Source organism: Megascapheus bottae, chromosome 21 (genome assembly GCF_031878675.1).
Source record: "Megascapheus bottae isolate mThoBot1 chromosome 21, mThoBot2.hap1, whole genome shotgun sequence".
Lineage (NCBI taxonomy): Eukaryota > Metazoa > Chordata > Mammalia > Rodentia > Geomyidae > Megascapheus > Megascapheus bottae.
In genome coordinates, this window is record NC_143529.1 from 3353815 (window position 1) to 3375909 (window position 22095).

Sequence of the window (22095 nt, forward strand, 5' to 3'; positions counted from 1 at the left end):
TGTTGTTCCTTGATTAAGTATAGTGATGTTACATACATTGTACACATTATTGAACTTCACCAAAGAGCTATTGTTTTGCAAATTTTTCCTCCTAGATATTTAAAATTTAACATCCTAATTGAAAATTTTAAAATATTGTTTTTTCTTTTCCTTCTATCATAATTCATTTTGGCTGCAAATAAGATGATTTTTTAAATTACAAATTTCTCAGGAATGTTCATTTCTGTATCTTAATGTTTCTCACATACTTGCTTTCATATCTTTTTTAGTAGCTTTTCCATTTGTCATTTCAATTTTATTTTCTTCAAAAGTTGGGGTTTGTTTTGTTTGATTTTTTTTGTGGGTCATGGAGCTTGAACTCTGGGCCTGGGCACTGTCTCTGGGCTCTTCAGCTCAAGGCTACCCCGTTACCCCTTGCCTCAGCATCACTTAGTTTTCTAGTTAGAGATAAAAATCTCTTGGTTCTTAGTTCCCAGGCTGGCTTTGAAACTTGATCCTCAGATCTCAGCCTCCTGAGTAGCTAGGATTACAGATGTGAGCCACCACACCCGTCTTGGTTCTTTTTCTTTTTGTTTTGTTTTTGCTGGTCCCAGGGCCTGGGTACTGTCCTTGACCTTTTCCTCAAGGTTATTGATCTACCACTTGAGCCACAACTCTACTTCCAGCTTCTTGGTAGTTAATTGAACTTTCTTGCCTGAACTGGCTGGCTGAGATCCTCAGATCTAACTCCTGAGTAGTTAGGATCACATGTGTGAGCCATTGGCACCTGGCTAAAAACATTTTCTGAAAAGGACACCTGAGTGTCAGGTACCTGTAGCTCACAACTGACACACTAGCTACTCATGAGGCTAAGACCTGAGGATGACAGTTTGAAGCAAGCCCACGCAGGAATTCCATCAGACTCATCTCCAGTTAACAATCAGAATCCAGAGGTGGAGGCTGTGGCTTAAGTGCTAGAGTGCTATCCTTGAGCGCAAAAGCTAAGGGACAAGACCCAAGCCCAGAGTTACAAAACACCAAACAAACCTGGACAAGTGCATGCATCTATACACGTACACGCACACGCACGCACACAAAATGTAAAAGTGCAAACTTTCTTCTTCAGTATAATATAGACTTGTTCCCTATTAAAGTCTTTGGTGCATGTCTATGCACATGATTTATTATTTAAATTAATGAAATAATTGTTTCAATTGAGATAAATAAACGTTTTCTGCCTAGTGAAATTTCATTGATATCTTGATGAATTACAGGATAGATAATTTTGTTAAAATTTTGTGGTTATGGGGCTGGGAGTTTGGCCTAGTGGGAGAGTGCTTGCCTAGCATGCACGAAGACCCAGGTTCAATTCCTTGGTACCACATACATAGAAAAAAGCTGGAAGTGGTGCAGTGGCTCAAGTGGTAGAGCTCTATCCTTGAGAAAAAATCCAAAGGCAGTGCTCAGGCCCTGAGTTCAAGCCCCATGACTGGCAAAGGAAAAAAAAAATCGTGGTTACTATTACTGTGTTAACCCTCATTAATCATGCCAATCAAAGATTTCTGCCTTGGGCCGGGAGTTTAGCCTAGTGGTTAAAGTGCTTGCCTAGCATGCACGAAGACCCAGGTTCAATTCCTTGGTACCACATACATAGAAAAAAAAAGCCGGAAGTGGGGCTGAGGCTCAAGTGGTACAGCTCCAGCTCTAGCCTTGAGAAAGTCCAAGGACAATGCTCAGGCCCTAAGCTCAAGCCCAGGACTGGCAAAAATAAATAAATAAATAAATAAATAAATAAATAAATAAATAAATAAATAAATAGATTTCTGCCTTTTATTTTCCTAGCTTTAAAGAATGGTTTAAGGAAGACATGCACCCTAAACTTGTTTGTCAAATTTTTCAGCTAAAACTTGATATTGGAGAATGTAGGGTTTTTTTTTTCTTATTCTTCTAGAAGAGAACAACAGAAAAAGTTTCCTGTGTTTTGACCTAAGTAAAAAAATCTAGGGAAGTTTTAATTTCATTTAATTTTATTGAAATAGGGTCTTACTATCTGTCTAGTTCAGTCTATTCTAGAACTTTTCATTGTAGTCTGAGCTGGTCTCAAACTCTTGATACTCTGACTCAGCCTCTGGATTGCTGTGATTAATAGGGTTACACCTCCACGCCAACTGGAAAGTTTTAATTTTTCCTCACTTTTTGTTGTGCAGTTTTATTTTACATCTACCATATGTGTCTACCACAGAATCAACACTGGTGTTTATTTGATATCCCTTACATGTTGGACTTTGTTCCTGTAATTATCCATTTAAGTGTTAGTAGAGTTGTATTGTGTGTGAAGGCTGGGAATAGAGAGGTGCTGTTCTGTGCAGATTGTTTTCTGGTGTTTGCAGAAGTCTTACTGGGGGCTGTGGAAGACATGATGTATTAAAAAATTTAAGTTCTTTACACAAGAAAAGAAACTAAAATTGGCTTCATATATATCATGACATTTATTTTCCATTCACAGTCTAAATCATAGGTTTGAAAAAACTATGTATACCTAAAATTGGCAGCACTTTAAACAAACAATGCTTGTGTCAAAGACCTTGGAAGTTTCGAGTTCCTCTGCTGGACATCTATTACAAGAAGCTTAGCAATATGGAGATATAAGCTAATTGTACAAGGTTCAGTCTTCAAAGGTGTGGTTCTAAAGCCAGGTAGTCTAGCTAGGGTTGCTCTAACAATATACCTGAGTAACTTGGAAGAAACAGTTTTTTCCTTTGCTTTTATTAGCAATTTCGGTCAACCGTAGCAACAAGATGATTTTTTAAAATTGGTTATTGTTAGGGTGATGTACAGAGTGGTTTCTGTTACATTCATCAAATAGTGGGTACATTACTTCTTGAACATAGTTACCCCTTCCCATGTTTTACTCCCACTTTCCCTGCCCCCACCCCCTCCCAATCATCTTGTGTAAAATGGATTTTATGTCTATGTAGTTGTGTTTACATATCTAATACCATGTCCATAGCATTGGGTACGCAAATACTGAGTCATCGCTCATACTCTTTGGATCTAATAGCCACATATTAAGGATACCATGTGCCTTTTGTTCCTTTGGTCTTATCTCAACATGATTAGCACTAGAGAATCTACATTTCTTGACAACTATGCTTTTTTGTATTGTAACATGCAATGAACAATTTAATATCCTTATTCATAAGATCAGGAAGTCCTTTTTTGAGCAAGAATTGAGGGAAATTTCATGTCAGTAAATGTCGCTCTATGATAAACTTATTTTTCATTATAACAATACAAGTGGGTATCATATGATACTGATATGCATGTCTGTATTCCTCACAGAAAAGAAATTTCTTTGTTTACTGAAAATTTTGTGTGAGGGAACCCACTGGGGAGTGTTAAGCAGACAGCATCACACATGTGAAATACTCAGACTTATGTTCTAAATTATTTAGGTAGAAAATTTAGTGTTGATTATAAATCCTGCTGTTAAAATTATTCTTTAACCATATTATAGATATAAGTGCCTTTTAAATTAAAGGGTATGTATAAAAGCACTAAATATCAATCTTTAACCCTTAAAAATATTGTAGAAAGTATTTTTTAATGGCCAGGAGTTTGGCCTAGTGATAGAGTGTTTGCCTACCATGCACAAAGACCTGCATTCAATTTCTTGTTACCATATGTGGTAACATAGAAAAAAGGTGAAGTGGTGTTGAGGGTCAAGTGGTAGAGCTCTAGTCTTAAGAAAAAAAGACAGTGCTCAGGCCCTGAGTTCAAGGCCCAGGACTGGCAAAAAAAGAAAAGAAAAGAAAATATATATTTTAAGATTTTGTTTGCTTCCTCTAAATTTCTTATCAGTTTGATTTATTAAAAAAAATCTTCATTGGCCCTGAGCTTTTCATAGAGCTGATGGATTATAGCCCGGAAATTTATTATCCAAGAATGAATTTGCTTGCTCACATCCACATCATTTTAGAATAAGTCACAAAACTGCAATAGTTTCATGAAAATAAATTTTTAACTCTTCTCAAACCATTGTCAGTTGTCATTGTGTGTGTATTGTTTTGAACTTCAATGATAATGTTAAATATTAAGAACATAAGAGGTCTATACTGTGTATACTGAGCTGTAAAGTACAACCCCACAGTTGTGCTGTTAAAAGCATATTTTAAATATTACTTGTATCTATCCCATCCCTTGTTTTGTTTTGTTTTTGTGGGTTATGGGGTTTGAACTCTGGTCCTAGGTGCTGTCCCTGAGCTCTTTAGCTCAAGGCTACCACCCTACCCCTGGGCCTGGGTGTTGTCCTTGGGCTCTTCAGCTCAAGGCTACCACCCTACCCCTAGAGCCATAGCCCCACTTCCCCTTTTCTAGTGATTGAGTCTCAGGGTCTTTAGGGCCCAGGCTGGCTTTGAACCTCGATCGATCCTCAGATCTCAGCCTCCTGAGTAGCTAGGATTACAAGCATGAGCCACCACGCCCAGCTTTCCCAGCCCTTTTATTTTGCTAAACTGGCAATTTCATTGCTAAACTTTCCACTTTAAATTACATTTTTATAATGTCGCCTTTTTAATGTGTCATGATACAAACATGTCCAAATAGTTCATTCCTCTTGTGAAGTGTCTGTCCCACTATGACTAAAGTGACTGAAGGCCAGTATCTTCAGGTTTTTAGATTTCCACTTAACTTTTCTCTCTTTTGAGTGCAAACTAAATTCTATGGAGTAAAATTTTTTAAAATGTTTCTTCATGCTTATTTATAGTATACAGATGTCTCTCACCCTAATTCCATTATTACATACTTCTACAAGAGTCTTTGTAAAACTCAAAGATTGTAGCTACAAGTATAAGAACGTGAAAGCTAGTCTTTGGGAATATTCTGAGAGAAAAATAGATATAAGCAAAATAGCTAGTGATGAAGACTTTGTTTTGATTGTGTATGTGTGTGTTGGTTTGTCCCTGGGGCTTGAACTCAATCAAGATCTGGGCACTGTCCCTGAACTCTTGTTCCAGGGTAGTATTCTACCACTTACGCCACAGCTCCACTTCCAGCCTTTTTAAGTGGTTAATTGGAAATAAGAATCTCACAGACTTTACTGCCTGGGCTGGCTTTGACTATAATGCTCAGATCTCAGCCTTCTGAGTAGCTAGGATTATAGGCATAAGCCACCAGTGCCTGGGCGAGTATATGATAAATGATTTAAAAAAAAATTGAGTGCCTGAAGAGGATACAATAGGATCTCTTATTGTCAAGCTGGTTAGGTATTAGGTTTTCTTCCCTTGCAAGTTATTTAGTTTTGACAAAGGAAAGGTAGAGTAGGGTAAATGAGATAATCTGGCTTGAATGAAGGTCCCAGAATAGAAAGGAGTTTAGCATATATGGTAAAGTAAAGCAGGTATTTTGAGTGAGGTGAAATGATTTTAAGATTAGCAGTAGAACCATACTGTGTAGAAAACATGGGCTTTCTATGTGTCTGACTTGGTAGAGTGTCTTATTTTTAAATCAGCTTTTTGGGGCCCAGTCCCATTCTTTGATGAAGAATGTACATTTTCAGTGTGCACTGACTTTTTTTTTTTTTTTTTGGTAGGAAGTGGACTGGGTAGAGACAAATTGAAGTAACAGCCTTGAGATTTCAGGTGAGGAAGATTGAGAGGTTAGATGTAGATACAGAATAGGATTGTAGGTAGAATTGGAGTAAAAAGGGTATTCAACTATAGATAGCAGTAGACTGAGTAATAATTTTAAGCAAGTAAGGACTATCTAATGGCCATAGCGAATAATCTAGGGGTAGACAGTGAAATACTAGTGTCATCACTCAGAAACTTCTGCCAGCCTTAGTGGTGGAAAATACGTTAGCTCTAACCTCAGGCCTGTGTCCTTACAGTTGTAAGCTGGCAGTTCAACCTTTTACCTCACTCAAATGGCAAAATGTGGAATAAAAAAGGAATACACCTGAATTAGGAATAAGGTTTTGCAGTGACACTTGCCAGACCTGCTGCAAAGTGAAGGATTTTTTGAGGGATGAGGACATAATACTCCATTTTTATAGAGGAGATGAGGTAATTAATAGGGAATTAGTAGTAATGTATAAGCGCCAACTTCTTGTGAGATTGTTATATTGGTGCACTGTCCAAGCAGTAATGTTGAGTAAGCAACTTAATACAGCACCAAACTTTGGCAAATGGTGTAAGCTGGAGATTCCATTTTGTGGTCATAACAGGCAATATTTGAAGCTGTATGGTAGCAGGAGAAAGAAAAGTGGGCCCAAAATGGAGCCCTAAGGAAGTCCCATTTTAGAAGTAGGATGAGAGAGAATGGAAGAAGCTTCCAATACAGAAATGAACTTAGAAAGCCGTGGCTCAAGGGGTAGGGTGGTATTCTTGAGCTGAAGAGCTCAATAACAACACCCAGGCCAGAGTTCAAGTCCCACGATGGACCAAAAAAAAACAAAAAACCAACTTAGCAGAAAACCCCTGATAGCATAGTATCAGAAGTCAAGGAAGGATTATTTCCTGGCACGAGAACTTTCTGTTTGCATGTTATTTTTTTATGTTAAAATACTTCCTTATTTGAAAATGGTAGTAACAGATATATGGTCGTTTTTATTATTTGGTAATGTCTTACCTTCAATTCCAAAAATATGTTATAGTATTTGAGTATTTGGGGAGTACTGGCTACTAATAGAAAAGACAGTAAAGCAAGTACACATGAGAGGGACAATGTGACCTCAAAAAAGTGAGGTCTGTGGAAAGTGATGCAGCACTGAGCACAAGTGGAGGATTAGCTTGTTGAGGGAAGTACACCTCCAATAAACAGGACAAGAAGCAGAAAGGTAGATTTGCAGCAGACATGATTGGACAGAGAGTACCAGTTTCTGAGCTTTTATTCTGAAGAGTAGGAAGAAGGCTGTATGTTCTTTCTCCTAACTTAAGGGATTGGAACTACACCATGAGGTTTCAGAGCATAGAAAAGGAAGGAAATGGGTTTTCATGTGAAGTTGGAAATAGCTGAAGGACCTGCCAATAGCTCTGCATACTGCTGAGGCTGGCAGATAGGGTTTTCTAGCAGCCATGGCACTCTGTCCTGTTGTTGCTCCCTCATCATTTTAGGACTGCATCCTGAATTTGGCTTAAGGCAGATGGATTACTGCTACAAAAGATCCAGAGGCACTTACTTACCAGACTGTGGTTGGAGTAACTATAGAAAACTCGGGTCCATATACCTTGCTTTGCAGTATTAGCAGTGCCCAGGGCATTCATTCATATTCTCTCCCTCCCTCCCTCCCTCCCCCCTCCCTCCCCCCTCCCTCCCTCCCTCCTTCTCTCTCTCTCTCTCTCTCTCTCTCTCTCTCTCTCTCTCTCTCTCTCTCTCTCTCTCTCTCTCTCTCTCTTTATATATGTGTGTGTGTGTGTGATAGGTAGATAGATCCTTCAACTGAATTATTTTCCATTTAATTGCATACGTTTCCAACACAAATCAGTAGATCTAGTCTCCACAGCATCCTGAATAATTTCATCCTTAATATAATAGTATTACTGGCTTTACATAGGGAAACTGGAAGAGTAGAAGTCATGATACCAAGTGAAAAAAAGATTTTTAGGGCTAAGAGTGTGGCCTAGTGGTAGAGTGCTTTCCTAGCATGCATGAAGACTCAGGTTAGAATTCCTTGGTACCACATACATTAAACAAAAAGCCAGAAGTGGTGCTGTGGCTCAAGTAGTAGAGCTCTAATCTCGAGAAAGCCCAAGGACAGTGCTCAGACCCTGAGTACAAGCCAAGGACTGGCAAAAAAAAAATCTTTAAATATGTATTAAGGTATTAAGCTAGACAGCAGTGGTTTATGCCTATAATTCTAGGTACTCAGGAAATGAACATTTTGATTGTTAAAGTTACATAAGACAGGTAAAGACTACATTTCTTTTTGGAAAATGTCAGTTACCTCTTTGCTTGCCCTTTCCAGCTTAAACTGAATTATTATAGACACAATTCTGCCCACATCATTGCTAATACTGTTTTGAAGTGGAGACCCATTTATTAAAGGTGTATGGTTCATTTTCAGCGTAGTGTCTAGTGAGTATCACTGCTGAATTAGTTCACCTTTTGTACCACTTATTTCTGTGCTTCCTCTTCCCCTACCCCAAACAGATAAGCTTATATACAAGACAAAAGTACAGAAATCAAAAACAGCAACAGAGAGGTAAAAAAACAAAATGAATCACAAAAAATAAAAACCTCATTTCGAGCCAGCTGTGGTAGCTCATGCCTGTAATCCTAGCTACTTGGGAGTCTGAGATTTGAGGATCATGATTCAAAGCCAGCCCAGGCACTAAAATCCATGAGACTCTTATCTCCAATTAACCACTAAAATATTGGAAATGGCACTGTGGCTCCAGGGGTAGGGCAATAGCCTTGAGTTGAAGTGCTCAGGGACAATGCCCAGGCCTAGGGGTAGGGCAGTAACCTGGAGCTGAAGAGGTCAGGGCCAGCCCCCAGGCCTAGAGTTCAAGTCCCATGACTGCCCCCCCAAAAAATCCCTCCATTTTTTTGAAGTTCATTTTGGTAAACATCATTCCGTATGTTCATTTTCAAATAACTACTGAGCCTTTGTGATCCTCTCCTAAGAATATCCTCCTGTTCTCACTGTGTGAATGTTTAGAGTCTTGTTTATCATGTCTGAGTGTAATTTTTTGTCCTTTACTATCCATTGTGTTTACTTGTAGATATATAGGCACATTCTATTTTCTACAAATAAGGGAAACCAGGCAACCTATGTTTCTTTGGGTCTAGCTACTTAATAGAATTTGTCTTAAGTCTTCCCTTACGAATGGGGCAATATAATTCTGATGGAATCATAGAATTCCATTGTGTACATATACCACATTGTGATCCATTCATCCACTGAGGGGCATCTGGGTCGATTCTATATATTGGATATGGTAAATAAACAATGTTGCAATAAATAGGGTTACACTTATAGCTTTAGTGTGGCCTGGTTTGTGGTCAATTGGATAAATGCCCAGGAGTGGAATTGCTGAGTCTTAGGGAAACTATAGTTTTTTGAGGCACCTCCATACTGCTCTCCAGAGGGTTTGAACAAGTTTATATTCCCACCAAGAGTGTAGTAAAGGGAACATTGATTATTGTCAGAAAAATGCAAATACTCCAAGGGTTGTCGCATGAAAAATAGTTTTATCCTTCAGTGGAATGTTGCCTTTGCCCTTGCTTATTTCTGTTTTACTTCTGTGTTCTACTTCCCAACCACGAGTGCTGTTTTTTAGGCAAAAAAAAATTGTTACCTTCTTTCATAACCTTGTACAAAAAGGAGGGTTTCCAGTCCATTGGTATCTTTTTAGATTATGAATTGGCATTTACTTGAATAACATGAGCCACTGAGATAACAAGTTGCTTATTTGCAACCAATATTGTACAAATCATGTTTGTTTTTATTTACATTAACCTAAAACTAACATTTTATAATTAGAATAAAGATTTAATCTTTAACAGTTTTCCACTTGTATCAAAATGAATTTCATTCTCATTTTCTTTTCATAAAATGCTTTGCTATCACCTCAGTAGAAAACTAGCGCCTCCGATTTCCCTGTAAGTTGTTTCTTAGGTAATATTTTCTGATTTTTCTATCACAACCAATTTTTGTGTTGGTATAGTATTATTAAGGAAGTTCCAGTGTCTATGAACTCTGCGAGCCCTGTAGATAAGCAGAGGTTGTGAGCACTGACCCTGGTGTCAGGCAGCCTTCTGTGCCTGCCACTTGCCAGCCCTGCCCAAGTTATTTTAACCAGTCTTCTGTTTTCTATCTGAATAAAAACAAGAATAACAATACTTAAAGCACTTAGCACAACCAAAGGAGAGGACATTCTTCACATTAGCTGTTTTGTTGCAAATAACATGTAGTTGATGTTTTGTCTTCATGAATAGTTTCTACAATCACACTTCTAGCCTACAAATAAGTGAAAAATATTTTCAATGAGCTACTCATTGAGAAAACTTGAAAATGGCTGTTTGAGATTTTGTTTATTAGCTAAATCCAAAGGAAGCAGCATTATTTGGAGGTGCCATTTTGAGTTTTACTTTGCTTAAGTGACATTTGTATAAAATAGAAATAGAATAACATTTGTTGTTTGATTTCCCTATCATAATTACTATATGACAAATCCCCATATTTGTGTAAAACTTTGGAAGTATGTTCATGCAACTCTTTCCATAAAATGTTGTCTTTAATCCTCTGATCTAGTAATGTCAGTCTGGATTAGTTTTATCTACATAATATATTAATAGCTTTGAATAAATTGCTGGAAAGCTTGATGTATGTAGCCTCATTCTTACAGTCTACTGAAAAAGGATGCATTCTACACATCCTTACTAATATTAAACTCTAGTAATGGAAAGGCTATATACACATTGCACAGGCTTATTTTTCTATTAGTGTTGGCTCTGCATTTAATTTGCATGCATTGTTAGCAACTTAAAATTTTCCATTAGCTACACCATAAGAGGTTCATACATTTTAATCTAATCATAAGAAAAATATTTTATGAAGTCTAAAATCTTGTTTTCACGTAAAGACTAAGTAGAGAAATCGGAGGGAGGCTTTTAAAAAGAAAATTGGATCTGCAATGCTGATGGTTTATTTAGAAGATGAAGAAGGTATCCATTCCATGACAACAGATACTGTAGGGAGCTGGAAATGAGAGAGCACTTTATGTCAAACTGGTAGTAGTAGAAACTGAAGGATGGTGTTTCAGCTGCTGCTTTTATTTATTTTTATTACAGCCCCTCCAAAAGAGCTGATTAGTCTTGGTATAAAAACAGAGTATAAAAAAACAAGGAAAACCTCATTCTTGTAATTGGTAGCATTAGGAAATAAAGTAGTTGAAGTATAGTGTAAAACCAGTTTATCGATCTTTCCTCCCTATATCTCCATTTTCTCCCTTTGTTTTCCTTCTTCCTTTTTCTTCCATTATTTATGATTTTATGAGTTTTATAACTTTTTGAGTTAGATCTTAATTGCTGTGTAACCTTTCATTTCCTTGTCTTCTTTGAATTAGAACATGGAATATTAAGAACTCAGTTCATCATAGTGAAATTGTACAGAATTGATAATGTAGATATGGGTCCAATCTCAGTTGTATCACTAATTCATATGTCATTTGATCTTTAACTGTGACTTTTAATCTCAGCAGTGCTAAATAAAACATCCACCAATATATTGTACATGGATTTTTAAAAATAGCTGCTTTTTAGGTATTTAAAATGTGAAATAGAGGGCTGCAATGTAGTTCAGTGGCAAAGCACTTCAATGTCCTGGATTCAATCCCCAATAGCCCCCTCCCCAGAAAAAAGTATAAAAAGTGTAAAATGACATGATATAATTCTATAGTAGCTGTTCATAGTATAGGGATATCAGTATATGAAGCCAAAGTCATAATTAAGCTTCTAAACAAAGTCAAAATAAATAGAAAAATGATAGAATTAAAGAATCAAGGATGTCATTTAAATTTAATAGAATCCTCACCCTCATCCAGCTGTTGGATAAAAAAAAATGAGATTTTGATACAGACATGTTTGCATTAAATGAACCTGTGTGAACTTTAACATTTTTGGCCCACTGTTGTCATAACTTTGTACAAATAAACTAACCTAAGGATCTAGATCTGACGAGCTCTGGCAAAGATCTGATAAAGAAAATTAACAGTACTGGAAAATCTGCAGAGTGAAGGGAAAACTATTAACGTTTCATAGAATTTGTAATGTAGAGAGGTGAAGTGAACACTTAGTGAACATCAGAGCCCTTAATTTATGAAGGCTGCTATTGCTAATATGTATTTTTGTTATTAAGGAATAATTTCTTGTGAGTGATTTCATCAAAAGCATAAAACTTGTTATTCTTTTCTGGATTTTGATTTCTTGGCAGGTGTCTTAAAGTGAAGGGAACTTTCTCTTGTGGGGAATTAGGGAATGAGATTCCATCAAGGATGAACACATGTTCATTCCTTCCGGGGCTTTTTCTTGGAGGTGGATAATGCTTCAGAGCACACTGTCCTTGAGACTGACTGCATGGGAAGCATCCCACAAGGCTCCTGTTCGGATGGGAGTATGTGTAGAACCTTTTTACAAGACCAGGAAATTAACTCTAAATAAATATTCCCATCTGTTGTCTCAACACACTTTCAGCAGTTTTATATTCTTGACATTCCACCCATACCTCCTTTCATTACTTATGTAAAGGTTAAAATTCCAGAGGCTATACTCTACAGAGGTATTTATGATTTTACTCTTAAATGGTGCGTAGGCATGTGATGCCTCCAAATGGTTTCCTATTCTGGAGTGAGAAACACTCCATTTTGTGATCAGATTCCTATCTTCTGCTCTGGGCCACATACAGCACTAAACTAGCTTGTTTTCATAAGAAGAATAACAAACTTCCATGTTGCTCCTTATATTCTATTCCTTCCTTCCTTCCTTCCTTTTCTTTCTTTTCTTTCTCTCTCTCTCTCTCTCTCTCTCTCTCTCTCTCTCTCTCTCTCTCTCTCTCTCTCTCTCTCTCTCTCCCTCCCTCCCTCCCTCCCTCCCTCCCTCCCTCCCTCCCTCCCTCCCTCTCTCTCTTTCTTTCTTTCTTTCTTTCTTTCTTTCTTTCTTGACAGTCCTGGGGCTTAAACTCCCATGTACCATGTACTTCAACCTCCCATGTACTGGAACTACAGGAATGTGCCACAATTCCCGGCAGAAATTTAGTGACTAAACTAAATCAATATAATATTCAAAGAAGCTTGATTCAGAGGTTTGAAAAGAATGGAGTTCACATGTACAGTCACTGAAACATAAAAAATACTTCTAAGAAGAGCTGATGTGTTTAATAAGACTAAATTTATTACTAATTGATTAGAATCTGAATTCAATAGTTGGAAGATGAGATACACAAATACAATTTGTGCTTATGTGGGATAGAACCATAGTGAGGTAAATATAAGAGATTACTTCCAGTTTAAGAGATTGGACAGTGTTCATAAAGGACAAGTCAGTGACATTGTAGTGAGATTTGGGTAAAGGAAAGGTGCTTTCAGGAAATAGTATGTATTAGAACTCAGAAGAGCAAAAGCTGTAGTTAGGGTTGTTGGAGAGGTGGTATCTGGTTGGTCATCGCGTCCTAGGCTCGTGACAAAAAGCTAAGTAGGTCATGAATTCACGGTTGATTTAGCCTAGGAAAGTGGCAAGAAAGGGAATTTCAAACTAGTCTTGAAAGGCAGAGAAGAGTTTTGATTAGGAGTCTGGATACCTCCAAAGGAGAGAAGAATCAAGGCTAAACAAGAGCACTGAGACTGAGTTTTGCTCTTGAGTTGAGAAAGAACAAATAATTCAAACTGGAGAAACTTGAATGCAAAGCTATAGGATTTCAGTTTTATCTGAGATAATTTTTAGAGTTTCTTCACCCTCTCCTGCTAAGAAATTTTCAGTGATCAAAGTTTCAAAGTGATTTGAAGTTTTTGGTAAGGTTTATAAGGGTGAAAGGATTAGGTATTTCTGGTAAAATACTAGTAGGTGTAAAAAAGGGGATATTAATGATTACAATTTAATATTCAACTTAAATATTGATGGTTTAGGAATGAATTTTCATTTCATCAAGAAATAATGTAGGCACTCGTTTAGAGAAAGAACAGACAGGTGATCTTTCCCCACAAGGAGCTTAAGAACAGGTTTTGGGGAGGGAGACCATTGGGTAACCACAGTTGTCCTGAAGATGAATACTAAGTGTAGGGTGAGGGATAAAGAGTGATAAAAGGGGGGAGGGAGTTGTTTTAGAAGCTGTTGAGTAGAGACCTGAACAAAGAGAGGGAGCCTCCTCACTGCCTGGCCAAAAGGCATCCCTGGTGGTAGTGGGGGTTCTGAATGCCTCACACTGGTGGTATCTACTAGTTGCAATAGTGCCCAAAGGGGAATGAGATGAGCTGTGTAACCAGGGAGGAGTTAGGATCCCATAAGTCATGAGAGGTAGCTTAAGTTTTACTACAGATATGCTGACCCGTCATGGGGAGGGGTCTTAGTGCTCTGGGTGCGGGGGTGTTACGTTGCCCCAGTCACCCCATGTGTGATAAGGTTGTGATTCAGGCCTGGAGCAGAAGTGAGAGATGCTGAGCATTGGTGGGACTGCAAATGTCTTGGAGAGAGAGCAAAGGACATTCTGAGGAATTCAGAATGCGATATTATATGGTAGATTTGTGGAAAATATTTGGAGGCAGAGGCAGATCCCCAGAACCTTTCAGTGAGAAAAGCTCTTTTTCTCCTGGCAGACAGACCTGGCATAGAACTAGTGGCAGACACCCTTGACTTGGCCATGTCTGGGTAGCTCTGGAGGCAACTCAGCTTATGTAAGTAACTAAAGCAGCCTTAGATGACTCCAGTGTTTCAAAGTGAACAAGTGGGTGAACTGTAGTCATCCACAAATAGGAGAGACTAGAAGCACTGGACGGTGAGGGTGAGCAAAGCAAATGTAGGTCTGTTTTAGACACAAAGTCTAAGGTGCCTATTCAAGTTCTCAGAGGCAGTATCTAGTAGGCGGGTGAAGGACTTCTGGAACCGGGTTAGAGAGCTGCTTCTGCGTGTGAAATGTCATAGTGGCAAGTGGAGGTGGAGGGCTAGAGTTTAGGAATGATGCCTCAGATGAAAGGTTTAGATAGGAAAGTCATTCTGCTCGGAGGAGCTTATGGAACCTTTGAAGGACATTATGAGGACCAGAAAAGATGGAGACTGCCTGGGGAGAATGACCAGGTGGCTGGACAATGGACAGGGAGTCTAAACACAGCAAGCACTGTGAAAAGATGGGCAGTGCTGGGAGAGCAGAGTTGGTTCTAGAAAGCTGCTGGAGCTCTTGAGAGTGCTGCTGAAAGGAGGCATTGAGCAGAAAGGTAATTTTCAGGAAGTTAAAAATGTAAGCTACTATCAGAAATATGCACGGAATGGGAGAAACAATAGGGTCATGTATGGAGAGAGAGATGAGGAGGAAGAGAAGAGGAGAGAATGAGAATTATGTAACTATAATAGAGAAGTTAAAAGCACTGGGATAGCGCTTTTAAGGAAAAGAGCATATCAAAGTCACTTGGAGACTTAAAATCTCTGTGCTTTCTTTCTTTCCCAAAATGTATCCACTTGAACGATTTGAAGTAAACAACTAGAAAAGGAAAGGTGTTCTCAGAAGTGCTTTCTCCTTCCCCACCTGAGAACACTGTTCTGGTCAAGGATGGATTGCTTCCAGGGCAGAGACTAGCAGTAGTACTAAGAGACCGCAGAAAAGGAAGCTAAATAACTGAAGGACTAAAAGTGATGCTCTGTTTAAAGTGATAACCAAAGCAGTACCAGTGCTTTTTACTCTAACTACCTAGTTAGGCAAGTTTGGATAGAATTCTACAGAACTTTATATGCTCTTGAGTTTTCAGGAGTAAATTTAATATTTTAAGAGCATATCAAATACGACTTTTACATCATGGAGAATCTTGTAGCTAAGTGTCTTTGGAACATACTTCAAAAATGCTCGATCAAGGAAATCCAACAATAGCTCCAGATAGAAACAGATGTGTCACAGTGCAAAAGGAGAATGTCCATTTTAAGGTACTGAAGCATAGCTTCAGGGTTCTGAAGCCTGTGTTCCTGGAGAGCTTGCCTACTTCCTTTCACCCAGTTGAACTCTGCTTTTTACCACTGAGTCCCAATATGAATGTTGAAATTATAAAATGTAAGACAAAATTTGGAATGTGTGGGCCGGGAGTTTGGCCTAGTGGTAGAGTGCTTGTCTAGCATGCACGAAGACTACATCCATTGAAAAAAGACAGAAGTGGTGCTATGCTCAAATGGTAGATCTCTAGCCTTGAGAAAAAACCCAAAGACAGTGCTCATGCTCTGAGCCCAAGCCCAAGACTGGCCCCCAAAAAGGTTTGGAATGTATGCTAGATGTCCGTGGCTTTATGCTACACTCAGGATGCTGAGATCGAGATAATTAGTGTAGTTCAAATCAACCTGGGCAGAAAAAAATTGTTATCTCCAAAGTAACTATCAAAAAGAAAGGCTTGTGGCGTGAAAGTCTGTGAGACTCTTATCTCCAGTTAACTGCCAGAAAATGGGAAGTAGCACTGTGGCTCAAGTGGTAGAATGTTAGCCTTGAGCTTAGGGACAGTGCTCAGGCCCAGAGTTCAACAAAGCAAGGCTTCCAGCGTAAATCAACTGACAGAGCTCTATCTAGTCTAGCAAGCATGAAACCCTGAGTTCAAACTTCAGTATCACCAAAATACATAAATACAATCTGGGATGTATGAATTATTGATAGACATTGAATGATTAATAGTTCAGTTTTTCTTAGACCATACTGAGGAAAGTCTTCATGAAAGCATATAAAAAATGGATGGCATTTAGGATAACTAGCCTTTTCCTTTTAACTACCAGTACAAGATAAGTGGATAGTTGTCAAAAGCAAATACACTTAAAGAGTCTGGGAGTACTTAGTATTTAGTGAATTTTCACACCATTTAAGACTTTACAACAGGATCTGAAAATGTCCTAATGTCTTTTGCTTTGTTTTGTTTTTGTGGGTCATTGGGCTTGAACTTGGCCCAGGCACTGTCCCTGAGTTCTTCAGCTCAAGGCTACTGGTCTATCCTTGAGCCAAGCCCCCCTTCCCATTTTCTAGAGGTTAATTGGAGATAAGAATTTTAGGTCCTTTGGTGCCCGGGCTATTTTTGAAACTTGATCCTCAGATCTCAGCCTCCTGAGTAGCTAGGATTAAATGTGTGAGCCACCGCACCGGCCTACACTGTACTTTCTAATGAGAAGTATTCTAAAGAATTTTCAGTTGTTCCAACTGTAAATTTCACAGGTTGTACACATCCATGCTTTTGTGCTAGATGATACCATCTTTCCATTCTTTTCTTCATATATTTGTCATTATTATTAAATTTTCCTTCACATTCTTGTTTTTAAGACTACCACACATGTGTTTTGGTTGTAGGTGTGAATTTGAGGTCATTTTTGCCAGTGATCCAGCTGAAGTGTTCAGAACACATGGAAATCACTAAGTGACAGTTGGACTATATGTTTCTTTTCTTTTCTTTGCAGGTCAAGTCAGTGATAAACCTTTTGTTTGCTGCATATACTGGAGATGTGTCTGCCCTTCGAAGGTATGTTAACGGGGGTGGATTGACTTTGTGTGTAGCTTTCTTTATGAACTTGCTTCTGGGTGATCAGCCATTTTCTGGCTAATGATTCATGTCTATTTTCCTCTAATAAGAACAATCCAAACATTTAAAAAAATGAAATCTGTATTTCCAAATGCCTTAGACCAGCTGCTGTCCAGAGCTATCCTTTTCTGCTTCCTATACAAGCCAAGATTGCTTTTTTGTCCAAGTGATAACTACCCATCTAAGCTGGCTAGTTAGTGGTTTACTATAAAATCACACAATGCCTTCCCATTCTTCATCTCCCCTCTACTCCTTATTTCTGGTGGGCTGGGGAATTAAGAGTTTAGGTGTCCTACAAATCATACCATATGCCTAATATAAAGGACTCATAGAATTACAGCCAACCTTTAAAGTGAAAAGATGTCTAGGCTTAGTTTCCCCAACTGTTAGTTGTTGTTAGTGGTGGTGGTCATAGTGGGGCTTGAACCTGGGACCTAGGCACTGTGCCTGAGCTCAAGGCAGGCGTTCTACCACTTTGAACCACAGCGTGGTTTTTGAGTAGTTAATCGGGGACTTTTTCTGCTGAGACAGCCTTGAACTATGATCCTCAGATCTCAGCCTCCTGAGTTGCTAGGATTATAGGCATGAACCATTTGGTGCCCCACACTCTACCTGATTTTAAAGCCTGATGAGTACCTGTTAACTGCAGGCTAAAATGTCAGCTTGCAGTATGTTAAGTATGGATTTCTTACTTTCTTGAGACATAAACTTTGGTAGAATTTTACCTTTTTTGAGTTCAAATAATAATCCTGTGAGAAAATGTTTTATCTTTCCTCAAGGTACCAAAGCTAAAGCTAAGGCAGAACTTGTAAAGTGGCATTTACCAAGGTCACCTGTGTAAGGGAGATGAACCAGAGTTCTAATTACCATTAGTGAGACCGGTGAGAGATGACACCTGACAGGCCCTTAGACTGAACTGATGAGAGTAAATGTTGCAGATGTGAATTCAGTGTATTAATATATAATGAATAGCTATGTTTGTGAATTTTCAGATTTGCTTTGTCTGCCATGGACATGGAACAGAGGGACTATGATTCTCGAACAGCACTCCATGTAGCCGCTGCAGAGGGTAATAGATGATGCCAAGTTCACCCCTCCCCTACAAGATTTGATTTGTGTAAAATTCAATACTAAAGTCTGTTTCTTTCTTTGGGTTGTGTGGGTATGCATGTGTGTGTGTGTGTGTGTGTATGTGGCTACAGGTCATGTCGAAGTGGTTAAATTTTTGCTGGAAGCTTGCAAAGTAAATCCTTTCCCCAAGGACAGGTGAGTGCTTAGGTTACCTTCTGCAATAACTGGCTAGTAGGTATTTTATTACACAGGATCAGTTTGTTTAAATGATGGAAGACATTCTTGAGTCTGCTATGTTGTCTCATAAAACAAAATCTTGTCTCTGCTAGATGTATCATTTGGCCTCTCACATCCTCTTGTCTTATCTATGAGTAGTTTCCTGTTTAGAAATTTTCAGATCTGACTATCTGTGAACACACTGTATGAAGAGAGATTTTGTATTTGAAAAGAAATTCTGTGTCTCCTGAGGTTTTTCAATGTGCAGGGTGAACAAACATTTACAGAGGCATGCAAAAATATGTAAGAAAGCTGCAGTTAAAGAACTCTAAAATAGGGGCCAGGAGCATGGCCTAATGGTAGAGTGCTTGCCTAAGATCTCTGAAGCCCTGGGTTTGATTCCTCAGTATTACATACTGAGGAAAAAGTAGGAAGTAGTGCTGTGGCTCAAGTTGCAGCTTTCAGCAAAGTGCTCAAGCACAGTGCTCAGGCCCTGCGTTCAAACTCCAGGCCTGGCCAAAAAAAAAAAAAAGTTTTAAAAACTCTAAAAGTGAATATATTGGAGCTTGTTGATATTTCTGGATTTCAGTGGAATCAATTTTAGAAGACTGTGGAGGCTGAATTTTAAACAGTACTTCAGGAAAGAGATTTGAGGTCATAGAACACTTATCTGTAGTGGGAGAAATCTATCAGTTTGGTGTGTTTTCTGTTTCTCTTTCTTGAGGTCGAAACGGTAAACTGCTACTTATCTTGTGCCAAGGCTCTTCACCTGGTGGACAGGGCCAGGATAAGAATGCAACCAAAGTTCAGAGGTGTCTGCCCAGCAAACTCTTTGCTCATACACTTCGGGTGTTATATAATGGAGTAGAATGAGTGAGCCAGCCAGCAATGCGTAATGAGAATAAAAGTTTAGGACAAGGCAAGGGAAATAAACACTTCACGGAGAGGCTTAATATGTATGCTAGAGTTTGGATTTCTCCTTTGAAGCTGCATTAAGTTTGGAGCAAGCTGATTACTCTTTAGTAATTAGATCTGTTCAACTGAGCTCTATTTAAAAAAAAATATGGTTTGGGTCTTGTTAGTCTAGTTTGCAAGGCAAGAGAAGTCACAATTATCAGTGTCTTAAAACTGTTGGCACTTCTTTGTAAGTGTAGTAACACTTTGGCTACCCAATCTTATTTCCATTGTTGTTACAGAGAATCATGATTTAAATTATCTTCATAGGAAGTATTCCCAAACCTCAAGTTGTGGTGATAGAACTCCCATTTATCCCAATATGGTGTCATCCTACCAACTCTAGGGGAAGAAACCGGTGTTTCCTTTTGTGTTTCTAATCTCAAAACGCTTAAGTCTTGATGGAATTATTGGTTTGCATTTCTTGAATTTACTTAAGTTGGCTTGTAGGAATCTAATAGCTAAGGAAACTTGGTAACTAGATATGCACCTACTACTACAGAATGAAAGCTAGAGAGCAAAGATAACTTTCTCTATTCAACAGACTCGGTTGTAAAATATTATTAAATGAAATTACTCTTTAAAGTTGGTATCTTTTTCATTATTTCATGAAAAATACTGTTTAAAAAAGGAGTATGAAGCTGGTGTTTAATTTTCCCAAAATGTTGACACAAACATATTGCTGAAGATGATTTTAAAGTCTATGTGTGGCACCGGTGTCTCTTAAACTGAAGAAGGCCTATGTCAAAGTAAAAAGACACTTACCTGCTTTAGAAAATAAGGCACAGCTACCAAAAATGTTTAAGAACAAAGCATCTTTTCATTCATATTGTGACCCCCATTAAAGTGTAAAAGATTCAGAAGGAAAGAAACTAAGAAAGGTGGTGACTGTGGCCCATAACTAGTGGAATTAAGACAGCAGCAAGAAGGGGAGAAAGCTAATGATAAGTAGTTGAGAGAGAGTGTGGTGCCAGGCATGGATTACCGAACTCAGGATCTCACCTGTTTTACTTGGGCTGTGAGTTTTATAGTGCTGGTTTTATAATGATATCTCCTTTTGCAAAGGCTTAACTCATGAATCCCTGCTGGCAACTTTACACACCTCACCTTGGAATCTTCATCTCCAAACTCCAAAAACAGTGCAGCCCTCCAAAGCATTATTAGTTCTGAAGGGGAGTCAATCTTCTAGTTAGTTATCTTCTTCAGGTCGTGGTTGAATTGGGCCAGACGCAGTTTCCCATCCTTGCTGGCCATGCAGAAAATGTGACTTCCAGTGTGTGACTTCCAATTTCTAGACTTTGGGGACTTATTGTGTTTGGTATTTTTGTTGTTGTTGTTGTTTAATTCCCAGGAACTCAAATTTTCTGTCAAAGACTAATGTGGTGCACATTATGTACCTGAACTTCCTTCAAAATCTTACTTAAAAGGAGATAGTTTTTCATGAAGTTAAAATTGAGGACCTATTCTATCAACTCAATAGCACTTGGATGTGTAAACAAGGTTCTTTACAAGAGCTGCTTCTCTTCCACCTCAATGGCCTACCTTGTCTCTGACATCACTTTTTTAACTATAAATCCATTTCTGCTGTTAATTTTTACTTGCAATATTGCTCCAATTGCTAAATTTGACCGTTTAATGTACATTTAAAACCTAGGATGCGAGTTGATTGTCTTTGTACAGAAATTACCTAACGATCCTGTCCGTGCTGTGCTACTTGTCTAGGTGGAACAACACGCCCATGGATGAAGCGCTGCACTTTGGACACCATGATGTATTTAAAATCCTCCAGGAATATCAAGTCCAGTACACACCTCAAGGAGACTCTGACAATGGAAAGGAAAACCAAACTGTCCATAAGAATCTTGATGGATTATTATAATGGTCTTAAATTCCAAGATGTAAATCACTTACCTATTTAATTGTGGAAAATGATTATGAAGAACGTGTGTATTTCTATCTGGTAGTGATGTATATTTTACACTTGTCATTGCAGTGTTACTGGACTTTTCTTCATTGTGCACACAGGACAAATCTGATTTCTTTGGGAAAAAATAGAAATAAAACAATCTCCCTCCATAATGTGAGAAATCTTTACCTCGTGCATTATATAATTTGATGTAAAAGTAGTTATCAATCCTAGCATATAACTGTGTGATCTTCATGATGTGTGTCGTATGAATTTTCAATTTATAGTGATCTGCTAGTATGCATTTGTAAATTAAGCTGTTGTACAGTCTGTCCATAGGGGTTGAGACTGTCTTTAGAAGCAAACAGTGTGATTTTCAAGATTTCAAATATAGATTTAGTCTGAATGTTTGAACAGTTATATGCACTTATAGTTGAGTGTTTAAAATGTCTCTTACCATCCTTAACAGTGTGACTCTTTAAAATTATAATAGTTAACAACTGTTAGTAGAATAAGCCAATTCTGATTAGATTTTATCAGGGAATCTGTTTAAGATATGTTTGGTGACCAAAACTTATGTGTGATATAGTTATACTTTTGAAATTTTTTCCTTTTTCTATATCCCTTTAGTCCAGCCTCTTTTCTCAGATGTTCCATTATCTGCCTCTTCCCTTTAACTGGGAAATGAGTGCTGGCATACTATGCAGTTTTCATGTTTCCACTCTA

General features: G+C 38.3%; 1 protein-coding gene across 3 annotated transcripts in view; it reads left to right on the plus strand.

Annotated features, from left to right (window-relative positions):
- Gls (glutaminase) overlaps positions 1 to 21542 on the plus strand; it is a 73069-nt gene extending 51527 nt beyond the window's left edge. For 2 of the 3 annotated variants that reach the window (XM_090354494.1, XM_090354496.1), the window contains 4 exons: positions 17101 to 17162; positions 18215 to 18291; positions 18425 to 18488; positions 21186 to 21542. In XM_090354494.1, the coding sequence (XP_090210620.1) occupies positions 17101 to 17162; positions 18215 to 18291; positions 18425 to 18488; positions 21186 to 21342 (360 nt within the window). In that variant the 3' untranslated portion in view covers positions 21343 to 21542. The remainder of the gene's footprint in view (positions 1 to 17100; positions 17163 to 18214; positions 18292 to 18424; positions 18489 to 21185) is intronic. The other variant, XM_090354497.1, reaches the window with a different exon arrangement.
- The last annotated feature ends 553 nt before the right edge of the window (positions 21543 to 22095 follow it).